This window comes from Hakea prostrata, chromosome 1 (genome assembly GCF_041222555.1).
Source record: "Hakea prostrata isolate BN-2017 chromosome 1, UWA_Hpros_2, whole genome shotgun sequence".
Lineage (NCBI taxonomy): Eukaryota > Viridiplantae > Streptophyta > Magnoliopsida > Proteales > Proteaceae > Hakea > Hakea prostrata.
Genome location: NC_142600.1, coordinates 71,943,132 through 71,964,927, shown reverse-complemented (window position 1 = coordinate 71,964,927; position 21,796 = coordinate 71,943,132). Strand labels below are relative to the sequence as shown.

General features: G+C 39.4%; 1 protein-coding gene and 2 non-coding genes across 5 annotated transcripts; 1 reads left to right on the top strand and 2 right to left on the bottom strand.

The window, feature by feature from the left end:
- The first annotated feature begins 100 nt into the window (after positions 1 to 100).
- Positions 101 to 13,979, top strand: LOC149029806 (uncharacterized protein At5g41620-like). 3 transcript variants are annotated; one of them, XR_016171200.1, is made up of 4 exons: positions 101 to 1,106; positions 2,622 to 2,747; positions 11,443 to 13,065; positions 13,295 to 13,979. XR_016171200.1 is itself a non-coding variant. In XM_089142157.1 (3 exons), exons 1-3 carry the CDS (start codon positions 768 to 770, stop codon positions 12,988 to 12,990), a joined length of 2,013 nt encoding a protein of 670 aa, XP_088998283.1. In that variant the 5' UTR covers positions 101 to 767; the 3' UTR covers positions 12,991 to 13,286. The 3 variants fall into 3 exon arrangements, 1 of the variants encoding a protein (XP_088998283.1); XR_016171199.1 differs by having other exon boundaries at positions 13,257 to 13,317; XM_089142157.1 differs by lacking the exon at positions 13,295 to 13,979 and having other exon boundaries at positions 11,443 to 13,286.
- A 1,221-nt stretch (positions 13,980 to 15,200) lies between these two features.
- TRNAM-CAU (transfer RNA methionine (anticodon CAU)) lies at positions 15,201 to 15,285 on the bottom strand. Its single transcript is given in 2 exon segments — positions 15,201 to 15,236; positions 15,248 to 15,285. It is a non-coding gene; the product is annotated as a tRNA-Met (tRNA).
- A 185-nt stretch (positions 15,286 to 15,470) lies between these two features.
- On the bottom strand, positions 15,471 to 15,542 carry TRNAQ-UUG (transfer RNA glutamine (anticodon UUG)). The gene has a single exon. It is a non-coding gene; the product is annotated as a tRNA-Gln (tRNA).
- Positions 15,543 to 21,796: the final 6,254 nt, after the last annotated feature.

The following is a 21,796-nucleotide window of genomic DNA, read 5'->3' as shown; positions in this document are numbered from 1 at the left end:
TTTATTAATTCGGAACTTAACAACCACAGAATTTGGTGTATCTGGTGTAGAATGTGGGTCTAAGATGTCAATGGTGCAATTCATCAGAACTTTGTAGATTGAAGAGTTTTCCCTTTCCTTCAAGGAGTTGAGTCCAGGACTGTTTGCGACCTGTGCTCACTCCGAATCCAGAAGGTATAGTTTAAGCAACGAAACAGGGAGAGCAGGGTACGAGTCCATCAGACCACCTTGTCTGTTCTTTCGTTCCAAGAATCAAAACGGAGAGCAGAGTAAGCCCAGAGGAAATCTGAGAAGATGGGAATGCTACAATGCCTGAGTGGAGCCCTGGACAGGTTGGGCTGGAGTTGAAGCTAGAAAGGTACAGGCCTAATAGTGTCCTGAGTCATTCAATGTCAGCCAGTTCAGGGCTCCATGCAGGGAAGGACAGGGTTAATGCCGTTAATCTGTCGTTAGTTAAGGATTAATTTTGCAGCTAAAAAGAGAAAAAGGAACAATGGCAATCATTTCATATCCGCAAATTTCCCTGCTTTTAACAATAGTTTTTCAACACTTTTGGCAACAAACAAACAGTGACACGCATGTGGGACAGAAGAGAGAAGGAGAGAATGCGTGTGCCTGTGCAGGTGGACAAAAAGAGGAAAGCTTCAGTCAATCAAAGAAGAAAGGAAAAGCACAGTAAAATCGAACTGACCCACTATTGTTATATCTTATATGGCGAGAGAGAGAACGGAGAGAGGGTTGAGGTTTGAACTTTGAACCTTGATGAGATGGAAAGAGAAAAAAAAGGTAGAGATGGGGTAGCAGAAAAGCAGGAATTTCTGGGAATAAAGTTGAAACGCGGGATTTCGGTGGGGAAAAGAGGAGGCACTTGCACTCCAGTGCCCAGTTGGAAACTTGAGTGTGCGCCGGATAGCACGATCAAGGACCCTCTCACACCGCCTCCCATCGTTTCTGCTAGAACGCTTGGTGCCAATCTCTGGGAGCTTCAGAACCTGCCGCTTTGTAAGATGAACAAGGGTGGTTTTATGCTTCGTCACAACAAGAACAAGGGTCTTGAACTTCCTACCCATTTGGCCGATCCTTCTTATAGTCCGCCCCCTGCGCAGGTAGTTCTAGCTTTTCTGCTTGATGGGTTCATCGGCAGGGCCTGGAGTTCGTCTGTTGAATGGATTTATTTCATATTCTGTTCAGGAATCTTACTGGGTTTCATCTTGTTATTCTTACTCGTTACTTACCCAATTTATTTCTTGATGAACTTGCTTATGACCCATCTTGTTTGTCTTGTTGAGATCTTACTTCCGTTTCTTTCGGGGTTGGGTTCCTTCCATGTGATCACGGGTTGCAGTATGTGGAGTTCGTGATTTGCGTTTCCCTTGAGGGTTTGTTTTAGTTTTGTGATATTTGGCCACTTACTGTGTTTCGAGCTTCATCTATGTATTATCAACCGTCTCTCTTTACTTTGCTCATTCTTCCCCTTGGTAATGTGACATCTATTGAATTAGGTTCCTGGTACTGCATTTGATAAAAATAAAAAAAAATTAAGAAATTGTTAAATTGAATTATACTTCCTTAAGAACTTATCAACTTATGTGGAATGATGGGTTTGTTTCCTCAGAATCTTGCCTATTCATTAGCCTACTCTGTAGATTTTCTCTGACGGCATCAACTCGGTGAGCAGTGGTGGCGGTTGATTTATTTCTTGCTTCTAAGTAAATAAAAACTTTGCAGATCAAAATCTGAAACTTCACATCTGCACAGGGAAAAGTGTCACTTTGTTTTCGTAATATTGCTGCTGCCAGACCCTCTGTAACCCTTTTGTTGTAAAATGTTTTGCGCTTTTTAGTTCATCAGAGAAATGATGAATTGTTAATGATTACATTGTCATTTTAATGTATTATAACAGCATCAGACCTAACATTTCTCATCCTCATTGGGATACATCCTTGTATTGTAGACATAATTCATCTGTTCGGTCATTAAGGTTTACTGATTTGGTGGCTGCCATCCAGGTTGGTGTAGTCCTATAACTAGCTTTATCAAAAGGCACGATTCTATTGCCATAGGAAAACCAAGTCTTAGAGCATTATTAGCCATAAGAATGTGAACTGAGCTCGAACTGAATAAAAATAAGGTAGACCGGTTTTTCAAGACCTTTTTGGGCTTTAGCTGAAAATTGCATCCCTTCACTTAAAGTTGGGTGGTGAGGTGGAACCCATGTATAAACAGATTCTCTAGGAAGTATCCTGATCATGGAAGTGCCTTTTTTTTTTTAATATAATTCTTCTCATGAGTGGAGAAGCATTTTTTAAACTGTCATCCTGGGGATGACTTTAAGTTGACATTGTCCAGTCCAGTTCAGTTTGGGTTGGCATTGGAATTGGGTTCAGCTATAATTTAATCATTCAGTTTCTGTGGTTTGGCTAGTGGTTGGTTCCAATTCCAGTCTTATCTACCTACATTGGTATTGCACACTGGTTAGTATGTTTTTCAGACTATGCTATGTCCATAATTGAAAAGGTGTCTTTTGTTGAACACTTAGCATGTTATTATCCATCCTCCCCTTCTTTTTCAAGTTCGAACATGTAGTGTAACTAATCTTCTGTTTTGTTTTTCCATGACAGCCGGACAGTGCTAGTAGTTTAAGGAGGCATATTGCAGCATCATTAATGCAGCACCATCAGTCGATTGAGAGGAATGGCCGTGCTCTACAGCCTATGTCTCCAGCAAGTTATAGTAGTTCATTGGAGGTAAACTTCCTCACATAAGCCTCATAAGCCTTTTTTCCTTTTTTTGTTTGTTTGTCCTTCCAAAGAACTAGTAAAAAAGAGACACTGAGGAAATTATGAAAAATGGTGATGGTCATAGAGTACTAATAGCACTTTTGAAACCATGCTGCAACAGAGTCTAACACAACAATGATGAATCATTGAATCCTTTAAAACCCTTCCGTAAATCAGGCAAGATAGAGTTCATATTACCCTCTGAATTAGATGGATTTGAACATTACGATATTCTCCCCACATGCTTATTAAATAGTGAATGAGTGAGGTTTTAGTAGATGTGTCATTTTGAATCTGGATTGGACCTTTTGGTGCAACACCTACAAATTTTTTACTTGCTTATTTTAGGTTGGGGGTGTTTCTTATTAGGCAGATTCAACTTAATAAGCAGAGTTATTTTTTATTCACCATAGACAATAGGATCGGACTCTGGGAAGAGCTAATGTCATCATTAACTCCTGCCCCTTATTATAGAACAGGATCAAAGGTTGAATCAGTCCCAAAACAGGATCTGAAATTGAGGGGCAGTTCAGCTTGATGGGGATAGGGCTGGAATTGTTGATAGGTCAAGTGGGTCTGGGGGTTAGGTTTAAGGTGGGGAAATAGGTCTAAGACAGTGGGGCGGGGTAAAGGGTTTGAACATAGTCAAATCTGCAGCAGGTTCACCCTCTGCTGATTTCAACAAGTGGACAGAAAGCTGGATTGTGAAGTGTGTTGGGAGAAGTGCTGCAGCTGTCAAAACTGCTGGGCAGCATGTGCTGAAATTGGGATCCAGTGGAGTTCTAGGAAGGAAAAAAATGTGCTAAGAAAGGTCAAATGTGATCGAATTAAAAGGTTAGCCTCAAAATAGAAAATAACCTGACAATAATGAGTAGTCTTAGCAGTAGCAGCAGCAGCAACAGCGTCTTGTGAATGATTTTTCTAGTGAATGACAGTAACAAATAATGACCTCCTGGGCTTCCCAACATAAAGGAGTTATCCAGCTCATAACAGCTCCTTCCTCCATGGAACACCAAGGAAACACTTCAGTAGAGGCAAGGCAAGCTATGCAGCAATGGTAGAGAGCAAAATGATGCCTGTGTGGCCTCATTGCGGTTGTTTTATGGACAATTGTTATAATATCAAAACTTGGTATTCATTTTAAGAAGAGAAGAGAAGAAAGAGAAGAAGAAACAAGCTATCCAAAGAGAGCAGAGTCTGTAGCTTGAGAAGAACACTTAGCTGCAAGAGTCAGGACTGCTCCCTGATATTTATAATACTAAACAGTGAAATAAAAGGTGTATGGAAAGGACAAACTACTCCTGTGCTCTAAGATACTGTTCATGTTCACAATCCATAAGACCAAGTTACCCCTAGAAACTCAACACCACCCCAAGCTGGCATATATATCACCCTTGCCTGGCTTGTTACAGCACTGATGAAAATTACTAAATTAGAAGTTAGAAGCAACCAAGGACTTACTGAACACATCAGCAAACTCATATGTTGCAGAAACAAGGGGAGTCTTAATCAGTTTCTTCACTACTAGACCCTGAACGAAGTGACTAGCCACTTCAATATGCTTGGTCTTGTGGTGGAAGGTAGGGCTGCTACTGATGTAGACAGCTGCTTGGTTGCCATAGTATGTCATAGGTATTGGCACAGTGAAACCCATCTCAGGAAGTAAAGGCCGAATGTACATCAACTCAGCAATAGTATGAGGCACGGCTTTATACTCTGCCTCAGTATTGGACCTGGCAATAGTGGTTTGTTTCTTGCTATGTCACTTAACCAGGTTAAATCCAACAAAGGTATAATAACTTTGTAGTAGAGTGAAAATCACTAGCTGATTTTGCCCAATTTGCAATAAGAGTATGCCACCAACTCTACATGCCTATTGGGACGATAAACAAGTCATTTACCATTTCACCCTTCAAGTACCAAAGGGTCCAAATAGAGCATCCCAATTAGTTTTACAAAGGGACTGCATGAATCAACTAAGAACAACATCAACCAAAGATATTTCAGGTCAGGTGAGTCAGACATATCAATTTTCAATCAGGCTTTTGTAAGAGTTGACATCTTTGAGAAATTCACCTCCATTAACCCCAAACTTAACTGCAAGAATGTTCACTGGGTTGCATCCATGCCAGTGGCAGACAAGTGATCCAAAACGTACTTCTTTTGAGATAGGTTGGTTTCCTTTTTACTTCTATATCTTGATCCCAGGAAAGTGATGGAGTTGACTTATATTTTGATCTGAAACATGCTGGTCCAGATTACTTTTCCCCTCTGCTATGCCTTCCTCATCATTACTAGAAACAGTAATATTGTCTGCACAAGCAACCAAGACATCTAACTTCTCTCCCCTCAGCAATAAACAATGAATGATCTGAAAAACATCAAGAGAAGCCATATTTGGTCATGATTGCTTTAAATTTGTTGAATCAAGCTCAAGTAGATTGCTTCAGCCCATTAATTGCCTTATGCAACTACATGCATGTCCAACATTCTCCCCTTGAGTAGCAAACCCTAGATTCCTCCATGTAAATTTCCTCAAGCAAGTTCAAAAAGGAATGCATTTTAATGTCCAAGTAAGATTATTTCTCTTGATTATAGGATAATAAAACATAATAAGACACTTTGAATAATCTTTGCTTCTAATAATCAAGTTATTAAAATATGATTACAGTCATCCATGAATTAAAGTGAAAACATTAACCAAAGTTAGTTAAATCTAACCATCAGAGTTAAATAGAGGAATAGTTAATAGCTGAAGTCTACTTTCTTGAGAGGTTTAAAAAGTTAAGTAGCGCCCTCATCTATCAGTTGGGTGAGAAGGATAAAGCACAAAGATATAAGGGCAACTACTAAATCATAAGATATCTCCAATGTCTCAGAAAGGTTGGACTCCGTAGGCACAGTTCGAACAGGCACACGACTCGCCATGTAGCTCCGTGTCCTCTATCGTGGGTCCCTCATAGGACTCAAATGGCGGCGGACTCTTCAGGTAAACGTGGTCCTCATAACCTACAGTTAAATCTAAAAAGAACATACTCATAAAAGGAATGAGTTCAACAGAACTCAGTGAGGTCAACTTAACTGTATATCAAGCATCCATTCACAATTCTCCACACAAAGTTATATAAATATAATAGTAAGACAAATAATAAATGAATATGCAATTATGCTTCTAACTCTAATTATGAAGTCTCTATGGTAAATACGCATTAAGTTATACGCCAGCCTCCTCTGGGCGGTCTCAATCACTCTCCCTCAACAAGAGACGTTTATTGGGTTCTCTGCGATTGTTGAGTCAAGTCACATCAATCCGTGGTTGGGGATTAGGTCACCACTCTTTCACATCACCATTTGGTATGAGAACTAATGCATGTCAAGGATAACTCTAGGCCCAATGCACGGTCATATGGTCTCGTACTACATATGGTTCGGATATCATTCTTCAAAGGAAGGCATTTGTTGGTCCTATATCCTTATCCACCTAGAAATGGGATCCTTAACGGGAAACTTCTATTGGATTTCATTTCTTAACCCAATGATCATCCACATATATATATAGGCGGACACTCTCGTGGCTTTTCCGAGGAAATCGCACATTACGTTGAAAGTGACACAAGCCCAAACTTTATACATATCCAACCTTACCATCTCATGATGGCAGTAGGCCTACTTGATACTCACAGGGACCAAGCCACTGACATCACGGATTAACCAGCTTTAATACCCCTACCGGAAGGGTAGTAGTACTCATGGAGTCATGGGGTTACCTAGCCAACACATCTAGAAACCTAATATCATGTATTTAGGTCTAAATGCATATATATATATATATATATATATATATAGGGTCACCGAGGTAATGGGTGAACCCACAACCCTAGTTGGCATATAAATACAAGAGGACAAGGGTCACAGAGGTAATGGGTGAACCCACAACCCTAGTTGGCATATAAATACAAGAGGACAAAGTCTCACAATAAAATCCACAGTTTCACATATTATAATTCATAAAATTTGAAATAGAAACAAATAAATGATCTTACCTTCTGTTCGCGCAAAGTCATAATTTATAATAGAACAAGATATAAAAAATAATGAAGATTCAAATAACGCCATCAATCATACAAGATATGGTTAAGTATTTTCCTCAGCTTCCAAGCTAATATCAATCTCCAAGTTCCAAAAAAATCCACAAAAGAGAGTGCAATTGACCCAAAATAACTTTGAAAACATGAGAAATTAAATGAGTAACAATCAGGGGATTGACTGGGGTCGAAGGGGGGAAAACACGCACCCTACATAGGGGTGGGGGATTGAGCCACATAGGGCCAGTTGACTGCCCCCGGTCAACTGCCCAATCTAGGGCTCCGACCACTTCGATTGATTTCGGCATCGATTCGAAATCAACTTGAAATGGGACTTCGGGGGTCTTCAAATTGACCTCATTAGGGCCCCCAAAGTACCTTTAAACACCTCAATTGGTTCCCAAATGAAAACCCACAATTTGGGCTCTCCATGTCTACCCGTGGACGTCTCAAAGAGGTTCAAATTGGTTTCAAATGCAAGGGATTGCATGAACCAACTCTCACAAAGATTGGGAAACATAAATGGGGCAAAAATAAGCAACTCAGTGTTGCCCAACAACAACAACAACCACAATAAAGCTAAAATCTCATCATAAATGCTTCAAAAGAGATGTTGCAAAGAGGGTTTTTGAGACTCTTTACCCTAGTGCGTGATTTCTTTTGTATCTTGCACTTCGCCACCACCAAAGGAGTGAAGAAGCTTCAAAATCCCAAGCTTTTCCTCTCTCCCACGTTCTCAGCCTTCCTCTAGCATAAATAATGCATTTATGAGGTTTGAGGAACATAAAATAGGGTTTTTAGCCTGAAATTCCGAATTTGCCCCAAAACTGGGTAAGGACGGTCAACCCAGCTGATCAACCGCCTTCGACCAACCAACCCTTTTTCTCCTTCATTAGAAGGCCGATTACGATGGTCTTCAGAGGCCTGATCAATGATTTAATGGTATCGTTTACCTCGAAATTCAAGTCCTCTAGCTTCGGTTTATGGGAATGTCAAAAGCTCAATATTATGCCTTCTAAATTGACCTTCTCTCTCCTTTTGAAATCTATTAGAGTGATCAGGTCATCATTGTGGTATTCACCTCCATAGGTTCGATTTCACCCAAACTCAACTTGTATGGTCCCAAAGTTGGTACTTACTTGCATTCCGGGTTCGCAATCCTGAAACCAGTAGGTTAAAGGGTCATAAATCCTGGGGATTTCACAACAATCACATAGTAAGCAAAAGATGAAATAATGGAATTTTGTGTTATGGATGCATGTAATAATTTAACTATGCGAGTTTCTATCTAAACAGAAATGCTTTAAGACATAACACTAGCCCTCCTCTAAGTATGTCTCGTCACTCTGATCCCTCACAAACTGGCTATCTTTGTTGGGATCCTAGGTCAAGGGTACAATGCTCGTCATCATCCATGACTGGGGTATAAGTCCACACTCCCTCACCACAACCATTGATCTAAGTACTAATGCATATCAGCGATTGTAAACCCAATGCAAGGTCTTAAGGTAACACACTACATGTGTTCCAGATACATTTTATCATGCATAGTGCCCTTTTGATCCGGTATCATTTTCCACCTAGGAATGTAAATCTTCACGGATTGATTATCTTTGTTGGACTTTATTCATTAACCCTATGGTCATCCACATATTGTTGGGGTGGAGGCTCTCATGTCTCTTATGACACCCAAGCCGTCTTTTGGACGCCCATGAGCCCAACCCTAACATATGCAACACTACCATTGTATAATAAACAGTGGACCACTAAGTCTACTCACGAACTGTTACCTCTTTTGGATGACACAGAGTCATGTCATTGCCATCATGAATCACTTGGTTTCAATACCCATGCCAAAAGGGTAGTAGCACATATGGGTACCTAACCATGCAATCTAGACCTCCTAGTCATGAGGAACAATAACCATGATAGTGCTAGGGGCATCAGATGACAGTGTCCTACAGCCCCTAATATCCGAAGCTAGGAGTACCAACCTTGGTAAACCCTAACTTATAGTCACAACATTCAACCACATCATACGATGAAAGAAGTAAAAGTGCAATACATACCATCTACGATTCATTATCAATAAGCAAGCACACGTGATAGCAATTACAACAGGTTATAAGAATCATTAGCATGCTTAGAATAATCATCAAGTCATCATACTAAGCAATTCAGTCATATATGCAATTGTCCCTTACCTGACTCAGCGGAAAAGTATTGAATAATGTGCTAAATCCCTCAAGCAAACACCCTAGCAGATCCTAAAAATTTTCTAAATTAAGATTATAAAGTTATATTAGGGTATGAGAGTTAAACTGGGTAAAGACAACATTAATACAACCTCTGGAACCTAATTGGTTGGTTAAGGCGGTTGGTCAGTTGATTGACTTCCCAAAGCCTCGCCTCAATCTCAGGCAGAATTCTAAGTCCGAAATTTAGGCTTTTGATTACCCATCCTTGATCTTTTTTGGGTTAATCTAAGTCTAAATCACGTCTTTAGAACTTTAGAGAGGTCACCTAGACTATAGATCACAAAAGGGAATAGTTTAGATCCATATCATCTTCTTCGATAAGATCCGCCATTAAATCGGATATAAAATCCATCCTTTTGGCATATTCAATTAAGAGCATCAATGGAAAAGGATTAAACTAATCCAAATCACTACCACATATTAGAGGAAGAATAACTACTCTCTAACAAGATAAAAATTCAGTAGAATAAGAGAGTGGTTAAACTTACCTCCACTTGGATCCAAAAGTCAAAGCAAACTCGCAAGATTCTCTGCGGAAAGAGGTTCTCTTCCTCCAACCATGTGCTTTATGACTCTTTTCAGTCCACGGCAGCCTCCATGAATTAAAATAATACAAAATTAGGTCATATAAGGCTTTAAATAGGGTGCCGAGGGAAAAATAGGGTTTTTCGGCACAATTCTCCAATCAACCATTAGGGGTGGTAGTTGCTTGGTCAGTCGACCACCTTAAGCAACTGTCCCTGGTACTTTTCAATACCTAGGTGTTTTGCCCTATCGGTTGGTCCCTAGCTTAGTTACAACCTTAACCAACGTGCGGAGGGCTCTTACCTTGTTCACAAACATCCTCCAACTCGACCTTTCTCGCATTGGATATCCACCTACCCATTCCATTCAAGTTTCGACTAGATCTTCTTTTGGTTCCTAGAAAGGCAGTTTCTTCACCAACAATATCTAGATCCATGGGCTCTGTGGCTGAAACATGGGTTTCAACCCAGATGGCCCACAGCTTCTTCCGGCTAGAGCGTCGGGTACTCGGACCTGCAATTCGGGTTAAGAATACGGGGATTATTACAGATTTTATGACCTATTTACCCTTTATAGGGTAGAATGACATTGTTGTCCTAGTCTTCTTCTTCATCACCCTTCATTCCTTGTCCTAGAAAAACCTAACTCAAAATAGGATCACAGTGACCATTCTTCCTTTGTAAAACCTAATTGCCCATAACCATAACCAATCTTTTCTCTTCCATTGTGACATTGTCATTCTTCTAAAACCAAATCCATCTTCCATTTTGGAACCTGCCACCTACCCTCTCTCAAAGCCATCATTGCAGCGTGTCTTTGTAACTCTAATGGAAGGGGGATAGCAATGGTGCATTGAAGAAGGAAAGGATGCCTTGGTGGCGTCAATGTCCAAAGATGGGAGACAATCTGGGATTGAAAGGAGGTCTTCGGCGGTGTTGTTGATTCGCAAGTGCAATATTCCAGATTCTTTTGTTTACCCTTAAGCTGACTGAAGAATCTTCTATCTCTACCCCCCCCCCCACACACACACAAAAAAAAAAAAAAAAAAAAAGAAGATGCATTTCTAGGCAGAGTTCTATTCGGGAACCATCCTCATGCTTCCTCTCATATCTTTTTAGATGATTCTCTCTCTCTTATATTGGGACTACTAATTTGTGGGATAAATAATTCTATAGTCCTTATGAGTTGCCCTGGTCATTGTTTAATTTTCAACCCATTTGTTGGGCCAGTGAGGCTGTTTGGACTTTGTGGTCATGAAGGAGGTAGTTTATAAGAAAGAGATACTATGACAAGAGAATGGTTTTCTTTCAGAAGGGTTGTACCCTTGACTGTTCTCTTTATTGTTTTTCTCTTTGTTTCTCTCCTGTTTATCCATAAATCTCTACTTAAGAGTTAAGACTCGTGGAAGCTTTCACATCAATTGGCAGAGCTATTGACAGACGAAACATACTGTACCCTTGACTGTTCTCTTTATTGTTTTTCTCTTTGTTTCTCTCCTGTTTATCCATAAATCTCTACTTAAGAGTTAAGACTCGTGGAAGCTTTCACATCAATTGGCAGAGCTATTGACAGACGAAACATACTGATTCTAGTGTTGCGTAATTGGACCTTTGAGATTTTGGTTGTGCAAACCAGTTTACACATACCATTTACTATCTCATCCTGACGCTCTAATCCTCCCCCCCCCCCCCTTCTCCCTCACCAAAAAAAAGAAAAAATAAATAAATCCCCACCAATCCCAAAGAAGAATCATTTTTCCCTCAGTTTTACAGGATATCATTTTGTTCTTTGCAGGTGGCAGCTTACAACCCTGCTGTCACTCCTAGTAGCTCCTTGGACCTCAAGGGGAGGCTTGGGGAGACAGGTTATAGCCTTAAAACATCTGCTGAGCTACTAAAGGTATTGAACCGGATTTGGAGCCTTGAAGAACAGCATGCATCCAACATAGCATTGGTGAAAGCACTTAAAATTGAGCTGATTCATTCTCGAACTCGCATCAAAGAGCTGCTGCAAGAGCAGCAAGCAGACCGACAAGAAATAGATGATTTGATGAAGCAAGTTGCTGAGGACAAACTGGTCAGGAAGAGCAAGGAGCAAGGTCGTATGAAGGCAGCAGTTCAGTCTGTTAGAGATGAACTAGAAGATGAGAGGAAATTAAGAAAGCGCTCCGAGAGCCTGCACCGGAAGTTAGCACGAGAACTGTCGGAGATGAAGTCTGCCTTCTCAAAGACTCTGAAAGAACTTGAAAGAGAAAGAAAAGCAAGAGCTTTGTTGGAAGACTTATGTGATGAGTTTGCTCGGGGAATAGGAGATTATGATCAGGAGGTACGTACAATGAAACACAAATCTAACAAGGACAATGGTAGCGGGGATGACCATGACCTGATGATCTTACATATTTCTGAGGCATGGCTTGATGAGCGGATGCAGATGAAGCTTGCAGAAGCTCGTTCTGATCTCACTGAGAAAAACATGATAGTGGAGAAATTAAGCTCTGAAATAGAGACTTTCCTTCAAGCAAAGCGATCTGGTAGTTCGAGGAGCAATGATGTCATTGCCAAAGATCATAATGACAGCTGCTTGCGTCATCATTCTCTTGACTCTGTTCACTTGAATGAGGCTGTTAGTGCACCTAAGGATCTCGAAGATGATGAAGACAGTCTTGGCAGTGATTCACACTGTTTTGAACTGAACAAGTGTGTCAAGGATAAGCAAACCAATGATTGGCCTAGATCTAATATAGAAGAAGATGGGGATGATAAATTGGAAGAAATGAAGTCTAACCGTACAAAGAAAAAGCTGGGCTCCCATGAAAGGATCAAGGGTCGTAAGGCCCATAACCCATCCAACTTGCAAGTGCAGCTTGAGCAACAAATTGCCAGGGCAAAGTCATCTAACATGAAGAACCCAATTATGGGTAAGGAGCAAGGGAAGGAAGGAGAAGATGTAAACCAGGTTGAAATGAGCATTTCAAAGAAGTCGGAGAGCTATGCAGTTACACCAGAGGGAAGCCATGAAAGAAAAAGTAAACATGATGGGAACCATGGACCAAAGTTGAACCATGTGATCGATGAAATGATTAGAAGTGAGCCTTTGGAGGAAGATACTAAGGTTCATCTTGAAAACTGCAGGGAAGAGTTATGCAGTCGAATGTCATGGAGGGGTCATGCCAGCCCAGTACGAGAATGGGTGTCAAGATTCACTGCCCCTGACCTTGACACATCTGAATCTTCATCAAAATGGCCACGAGGTTCAAAGGAAAATACCTTGAAAGCAAAGCTACTCGAAGCGAGGCTAGAGGGGCAGCGTTCTCGCCTAAGATCTTCCAAAGGTTCTTCCTAGGCCGATGGAGACAATGGTTTCAGCGGACAAACAAGACTGATCAACAATCTGTGGGTTTTTGTGCCATCATCCAAGGTACTTGTCTTCAAATTTGAATGTTATGATGTGTTAGTGTTACATGGAATACTTTTCCCCACTGCTGTAATTTAGGAATTTACCCCTGTATATGAAAATTGTATTGTTATCACATGGGTACAGCAAATCTTAAGCTGACAGGATTCAAATAGTTTGCTGCATCAACATTTTGTTACTCTTTAACTTTGTAGGAGTTCTGCACAGAGTAATAGACCCTCATTTTTGTCAGACTTGACATCAACATTCTTTGAATTAAAGACTTGGGAATTAAAGACTCCATGCGAAGGAAGGAGCAATTGTTCAGGAATGTGTCGTGATCGATGGTTCTTTCTCATTTAGGTTTATCCTGTGTGGCAGCATTGATCCTCAACAAAAATTTGTCTTCCCTATGTGCAGCAGACAGCCCTGTGCAGTCTCAATCCTGTACAATGGCTGAAGGGCTAGCAATCTTATATGGGATGGGTTAGCTGCTGCAACTCAGCTTTTATCGTGAATGCATTTTGGATTCTCAAGAAGCCTGGTGATTGGATTGCTGGACGTTTTAATCAGATTTATCAGATACTTTTTGTTTACTACGTAAATGGAGTTTAGTCCCAAGAGATAATGTAGAATGTTTTCATGCTAGAGCTCGGAGAGCTATTCCTTCTGTGAACTCTCTAGCTTTGATAGAGACTTGCTGGTTGGCTCATCAATTGACGTGAAAAGCTCTTCGTTTCTCCCATCGTTTTGTATTTTATTTTTTCTTTGTGAAATTGGTAGCCTTGTATTATGGAGTGGGGACTATTACAGATATAATACAAGTGGGGACTATTACAGATAGCACAGGGAGCGTCGAAGCCGTGACCTCTTGACTAACAGGTGCTGTCATTACTGGTTGAGCTGCCCTCTGATGGCATTTCTATATTTCTTTTGCTTCCTCAAACAAACCCCTAACACTGCCCAAGTTGGGATCGTCTAGCTATGCTCCCCTCACTTTTCAACCATATATTTAGGGTGAGGGGACTAGAATTCTTTACCAAGTGCTCATATTATGGAAAAAGGGTCACTTGACTAAAAGACAATGGAGCTTGTCTTGGGGCCAAAAATGTTCCTAGACTCTGCTTGTGTTGAAGCCGTGACCTCTTGACTAAGTGCCGGTCATTATTGATTGAGCTACCCTCCGATGGCATTTTTATATTTCTTTTGCTTCTTCAAACAAACCCCTAATACCGCCCGAGTTGGGATCCTCTAGCTATGCTCCCCACTTTTCAACCATAAATTTAGGGTCAGGGGAGTATAATTCTCTACCAAGTGCTCATATTATGGAAAAAGGTCACATGACTAAAAGACATAGGAGCTAGCACTGAGGCAGAAAATGTTCCTAGACTCTGCTTGTGTAGAACCCTTTGGCACCAACTTCGCAATATTTTGGAGAATCGCTTCAAAAGTTCCATCAGTTAGAATGATGTCCCGAGTACGAATAATCCTTTTTTTTTTTTGGGTAAGAGTACGAATAATCTTAGACCAGCAAATTTATTACTTTGGCTTTCTAGCACTAACATCCTTTTTTCTTTCTCTTCCATTAACATCTTCATAATCACAGTACGGAAAAGAATATATAACACCCTTTCTTGTTCTCTAATCAGAACGCAAAGATATGAAAGCTGAATTCCTTGTGTCTAGTTTGTGTTAGTCATAAAAGGCAGAAAGGTGGAGAAGATGTCTATTTTAGACAAAGACAAAGGCAAAGGCAAAGGCAACCCTTCTTTATAAAATAAAGGTTAGTGTTTTCTGGTTAAATGAAGAGGTACATTATAAACATCGAATGGGAATCCTTGAAAGTATAGGGACACAAGGAATAAGGAATGAGGAGAAATGCTTAATCAAAGTTCCCCAATATCCCTAAAGTGCCAAAGTTGTTTCTTCTAATTGGTGTGGTTAAAAATGGAGATTATTTGGCACAATGGCTTACACTTCCTCCAAAAGGTCTCAGGCTCTTTCAGTTTCTTACCCTGATGATCCATCAAGGGCGTGAAAAGGTGTAAATTGGTTTGGCTTCAAGAAGTGCTGATGTGGGCAAAAACCAAACCTGAGCCAACTGAATTCTAAATTCTGAAACACAAACCTGAACCTACAAAGAAGAAAAAAAAAGTAGATGGGGTGAGAGAGGCTCGAACTCTCGACCTCAGGATCACTCTTTAGCTATGAGACCTACGCGCTAGCCAACTGCGCCACCACCCCTTGATGTTTTATTGTGTCCATATGATAGTACTACTTATAAATCTCAACCATTTGGATTTTAGTAATTTTTTTTCAATTTGGTAATCAAAACCATTATTTGACATCCACAGATTCGTGATCCTTTGGAAAAGATGAAAACAACTGAGGGGAAGAGAGAGAATAACTTGAGATAATAAAAAATCAAAAGGTCCTACCGGGAGTCGAACCCAGGTCGCTGGATTCAAAGTCCAGAGTGCTAACCACTACACCATAGAACCAATTGTTGGTATCCATGATTCTTGTATTTTTATTTTATCGTTAGTCACTACCACCCCATTTATCAAGTTTACACAAAGATTCAAACTGGTCTTCAAGATCCAATAAGGTCCTGAGTCTCCTGACTAGTTATGACAAATTATAATTGGAAATGGATTTAAGCAACATGCATCCATTCAATTTTGGTAGTTTAATCTTAGGTTTTTCAAAAGGTTAAACTTCTCTTACACACTGAAAAAGAATCGCAAACCAAATGGTTTGGCTTGAAAACTTTTTATGAAATCAAATGTGTTTTCACATTTATGGAAAAAGCTGCCTTGTTTGATAGAAATATTTAGTCCAATATAGCAAAGAAATTTTGGCCATGGAATTAGGGCCAGAGCTAGCCCACGGCTCCTGATTTTTTGGAAATTTCTCCCTCCCTTTTTTCAAATTTTTAAAAATTTCCTTTTGACGCTTTTTTTATGTGTAAAATATCAGCACATGTTCTCCCACATCGCCCCTCTAATATCAGCACTTAGTGAAGAAAATGTTTAATAGTAAAAACGATTGATAAAAAAGTCAACGGAATTTATGTGGTACTTGGCGCCCGTAGATGTTAAATCCCGACTCTACCCTTAAGTGGAATCAAGCTTTACTTGGTAATTGATATCACCATTCACCACCACCATATCTTATAAAAATCATTGAAAAGAAAGATCCTTTTAAAAATTGAACAACCAGATGTTGTTCATTCTTGAAACAAGTTATATGGGTGCAAGTGTGCGACCCAAACAGATTGAATTTGTTGATAAGACTCTAAAAAATAAATAGAAATTGAAATGAAAATCATATCCCCTTCTGACTCTGAATCTCATATCTTCGATCATGTATAACTTTATTAGAGAGTAAACGCGCAACACTCGCAGGGTGTTCATGAACCAGCAGCCTCCATTGTTTCTGGGATTGGAGAGGAAAAAAAAACAGAAGCTTCTAAACGCATTAGTCATGGTCCCCTACCCACCCTGCAAACCTATTTGTAATTGTAAAACCCACTACCACTACTCACTACTCACTACTCACCAGTAGTGTCTCTTCCAGTGGCATTCCACCAACCCCATTTCCTCCATTTCTCCCCAAAACACTTACAACTTTGTCTTCTCCATCAGTGCACAAATCTGATTCTTTTTTCTCTCGAGCTACAGAGATAGAGATGTTTGTCTTCTTGTTGTATGCTTTGGAAGGATAAGAAAGTATTGGATATGGAACTAATACCAGTGCTTAAATAATGCTTGAATTTATTGAAACTTTCAAACCCAGGGATCCTGGAGTAGGTGCAGGTGCCTAGATAGTATAATTAATAAGAGAAGGGAAAGAAAACCCATATATTCAACGATGACCCAGATCAAGTCATGGCCTCATGGGAGAAGAAGGAAGATGAATGACCTAGGTTAGGTTGGAAAGCAAGTTATCAATTCTATGTAATAATTTAAAAAACAAAAAAAATTACTTGGGCTAAATATACTACTTTTTCTTGGTATATAGGTAAAAGAAAATCATATAAATAATGGTGACCACCAATGCCAATGATTGTATCTCGTGTTTTAGATTTTTGAGATCTAAGAATAATTATTAATGGTATCTGGTTTATCTTCTCAAAGAGAATCTTCCAATGGATGTCTTTTAAGATTCCATCGTCTGTAGTATTCTATTCAAGGACATATTTCTATAATTCATTGGACAATCACAATAAGTTCCCTTTAAAGAGAAGATCAACTATTATGAAGTGTTTTAAGGGTTCCGGATAAATGTTATTTTAGTAATTTTCTAGGCTTAAGAGTCTCCTAAATTTATTACAAAGGAAAATTTTCAGTGCTACTAGGAAACTCCAGTTAAATGTTGATGTAAACAAGTTAAATATTTCAAAAAGACAAAAATAACTTGAAACGAAAAGCCTGCGCTCAACTCATTTTCTCATCTCCTCCACCGTTTGGGACTACTTTCTCTCTCAATTATAAATCCTTGTAGAGTTTGGAAGATATGCATCATGAATAGTATTTTTAAACTTAGGATGTGGGAATAATACTGAAAATAAATAAATAAAAATTAATTGAGACCAACGGTTTTAGGAATAGCAGGTCTGTTATAAATCGAGTAACTTGGGGAGGGGGGGTGACATTAATATTACAAGATAACTAAGGAGATGGTGCTGAATAGTTGCTTATGATAAGTAGATGCATTCTAGTTTTGGGAGGATAAATCAACTTTGGGGTTGTATTGTTTCCTTAAATGTCCTCATATGGACAAATCAGCAATTGAGGATATAGATGTACAACCACAAACAAAGAAGAACACAAATAAAACACACAAGATGAATTTAACATGGTTCGGTAAAATCTTGCCTATGTCCACTAGAGAGAGAGATATTCCATTATTTCCATGAAATCTCACGCCACTCTTATGCCTACAAAGTGATACCCTTTGATTGCCCCCCAATCCCTATTATCAAGATGGGTCAATCCCTTACAGGGATTGATTCTCATAGGTTATCCCATAGAGACTATTTATAGGGAAACTTAAAACTCCTAATCTCAATATAATTATAATTTTAACCCAACACTAGTAATTGATCCACACCCTGTTTTAATTACAAAGACAATTAAAACTATAATTACATGGACACACAGAATACAGAACACTCACACCCAACAATTTCCACCTTGGCTTAAATTCTACAAACCACTTTGAAGAAAATCGTTGATATTGGTGTAATCTAGAGGGGGAGTGATTAGGTTGCAACTAGTGGAATTCCCCAATTCTTCGGATTGATTGCAAATTCAAGGTAAATTGAAAATTCAAATGAAATTAAACAATAACAAATAATCACAACACAAGAATTTATAGTGGTTTAACTTTACAAGTCTATGTTCACTCCTCTCTTAGTCTTAAGAGAGATTTTCATTAGTGGTTGTCTTTCAATACGATGGGTAGAGAATCAAACCCTTACAGTCTTTGTTACGGGGTAGAAACACCCTTTTACAATCTTTGTTCATTGGCAAAAACACAATTTTTACAATCTTTGTTCACGGGCAAGAGCACCCTTAACAATCTTTGTTCACGGGCAAGAGCACCCTTAACAATCTTTGTTCACGGGCAAGAGCACCATCAACAATCTTTGTTCACGGGCAAGAGAACCCTCTACAGTCTTTGTTTACGGGCAAGAGCACCCTCTACAATCTTTGTTCACGACACAAGAGCACCCAAAATCAATTTTAATCTAACTAGACTAGAATTGAACAAATGCAAGAGAAGGATGTTACTTAAAAAGAGTTGTGACACTTTATCTCTTGTGTGAGTGTGATGCAATGAGAGTTGTATGCCCAAATGATATGATTTGCACCACTAATGACCTTCCAATAAAAAGCCTTCAATCACCTTAAGCTTTGTTCCAATGAGCTTGCTTAAACACCTTGGTATGTTCTTCAAGGATGAAATAAGGGTGAGAGGCAAAATAAGTGATTTGTTGTAATTTGAGAGCTTGAGAATACTTGGGGAGTAGTTGATCAATTGGCAAGGTTCAAAGTCTCAAATGGAGTTGGTTGGGCTTATATAGATAGCATTCAATTGCTTGGCCCAACCTCCCAACGGATAGAAATTTATGTGAAATTCCTAGGAAGGACGTCTGTTGAATAGCGATTTAAAAATAGTCGTTGGGCTTAGTCGAACTAGATGGCCCACGCACGGGGCTCCTTTCAGCGGACATCCATCTGAATCGACGAGCTCCATCTCAAAAATAGTGATTTAAAAATCCGTTGGCTTAGTGCGTGGTGTCCGTCCCTCGCTCGGATTGCGCCGTCTCCGGTCCTTGTCTTGGGCTTGTTGTTTTGTTTCTGCCCCTGCCTCTCCTCTCCTATTGTCGGCTCAAATGATTGATATGTGTTAATTGATGTAATTCTATGGTGAACTGAAGTGCTTGTTCTAATTTTCGTCTTTTGCTTGCTTGAGTTGTTCTTTGTTTTGTTCTGACTCCTTCTTCTGCCTTTGATTTAGACTTCATATCCATCTTGGCTTGGTCTTGGCCTTGACTTGGGCTTAGGCATTTGGAATTGAGTTGGAGTTGGTCCTCTTGCTCTCATATTAAACTAAACAAACACAACTCAATATAGACATTAGTAATTCATGTTTGTTATCATCAAAACAAATGGATGTTGATGTGGCAATGCAAACATCGCATTTCCTAATAGTTGATGAGGTCTCTCTGCAATCACCAGTATCTGTACACCGATCCTCTCTTTCTTGGATCTTAGCACACCTCCAACAATGATCCACCGAACCTTGATCTAATACCACTTGTTGAGGATACATATGCACAACCACGAACGAAGAAGAACACAAGCAAAACACACAAGAAAAATTTAACGTGATTCGGCAAAATCCTACTTACGTTTACCAAAGAGAGAAGAGATTCCACTATTTTCAGAAAACCTCCAACCACTCTCATACCCACAAAGTGATACCCTTTGCTTGCCCCCAATCCCTATCCTCAAGGGCAGGATAAGGCAATCCCCTACGGGGATTGATTCTCATCGGTTATTCTACAGAGACTATTTATAGGGAAACACAAAACCCAAATCTCAATATAATTATAATTTTAACCCAGTACTAGTAATTGGCCCAAACCCTGTTTCAATTACAAATACAATTAAAACTATAATTTCATGGACCCACATAATACAAGACACTCAAACCCAACATCAGCATCGTTGTTTGATGTAACTTCAGTTGGACCATGTAAATTGCTTTTCTTTTTATGGCATTACTAATAAAACTAGGTTGGCTAGCTGTTGGTTGATCCAACCCAAACTTTGGCTTAATTCGATAAGTTTTTAATCTTTTCCATAGGTTTATAATTCACAATAAGACATTTTGGCAATTTTCACCCAAAATTTTCCGTATGGCGATTTTTTTCTTCAACCGATACCGAAACCCACCATATATCACCGATATTTCAACGCTATCTTGTGAAAAATTGAAAATATCTCCTAAATTTCAAGAAATTGGTCAAAATTTTGATCCAAAGATTTGAAAAATCGATTACATGTTCACTCCCCCCCCTCTTCGAATTTGAAGATTTTCATTTCCCACAGTGATGCCGTCTGATACAAGTTGACTTAAATTTAAAAGTGGATAGCGGAGCTCCTCTTCTGATTCTTAGACTGAATTAGAAGATGCTTACAGACGGAAACGAGGATGAATCGATTAACTATGCCATCGACAAGAATGGATTTCCCTCTCTTCAGCTACTTTTGGAAGAAGAAGAAGAAATGAGAGAAGGTAATGGAGTTGAAGATCCATTCATTGGAACTTCACAATCAAGATTCACTATCGATTTCTATCACAATAGAACATATTGGTCATGCTTGTTGGATAGGAATCCACAAAACATAAAAGGCTTAAGCAAATAGACTTGTTCTAGGCATGATCGAAAATGTCGAAGGCATTCTTGAAGGGATAACGACAATCTTGAATCATCCTTTAGCGTACCCAAGAGCATTGAAGGTTGGGATAAAGGTGTTGTTCACATTATGCTTAGCGAAGCAAGATCGAACCAAAGCGGTCAATGCTGGAGAAGTGGAGGCACTCGCCAAGCACCTTGCAGACTTCGAGAAGTCTGACGTGGGTTCCAAGTGTGGGGTTTAAAGAGACTTCGAGAATTCGAATCTTGTGTCAGCATTGTTGGAGAAATCTCACTGAGATTTAACCGATTCGCTAGTTTCAGCAACAAGCAAAAAGCCAAATCTCACAGAGATACTTATATGTCATGTTTAGAATTTTGAGATCTTCAAGACCTTCATTTGTGGGTACTTTAATTATTTTAAGGTGTTTTCAAATGCTTTCTGTAGGGGTGATTTTAGTAATTTCTTATGGTTCTCTTGTGTTTGTTATAAATAGATACATAACTTAAGCCTTGCATCTAATACAGGTTCAGTAGAGCTAATTACACTTACTGTCTGATTTAGGGCCTACTTTATGCTAAAACCAGACCAAATACGTTGCACTTGAAGAATTTTGAGATCTTCAAGATGATCATTTTGAGTGCCCTTTACTATTTTAAGGTGTTTTCAAATGCTTTCTGAAGACACAATTCTACTAATTTTTTAGGATTCTCTTGTGTTTTTGTTATAAATAGATACATAACTTAGGCCTTGTATCTAGTATGCCTCTAGTAGAAGTAATTACATTAACTGTCTGATTTGGGGCCAGTTTATGCTGAAAC

What these genes read in the sequence shown, in the direction of transcription:
- LOC149029806 (XM_089142157.1), top strand. Translation starts at nt 768, where the DNA reads ATGGAAAGAGAAAAAAAAGGTAGAGATGGGGTAGCAGAAAAGCAGGAA. An exon ending in ATAGTCCGCCCCCTGCGCAG is followed by an intron (nt 1,107 to 2,621) that starts GTAGTTCTAGCT and finishes TTTCCATGACAG; the next exon opens with CCGGACAGTGCTAGTAGTTT. An exon ending in GTTATAGTAGTTCATTGGAG is followed by an intron (nt 2,748 to 11,442) that starts GTAAACTTCCTC and finishes TGTTCTTTGCAG; the next exon opens with GTGGCAGCTTACAACCCTGC.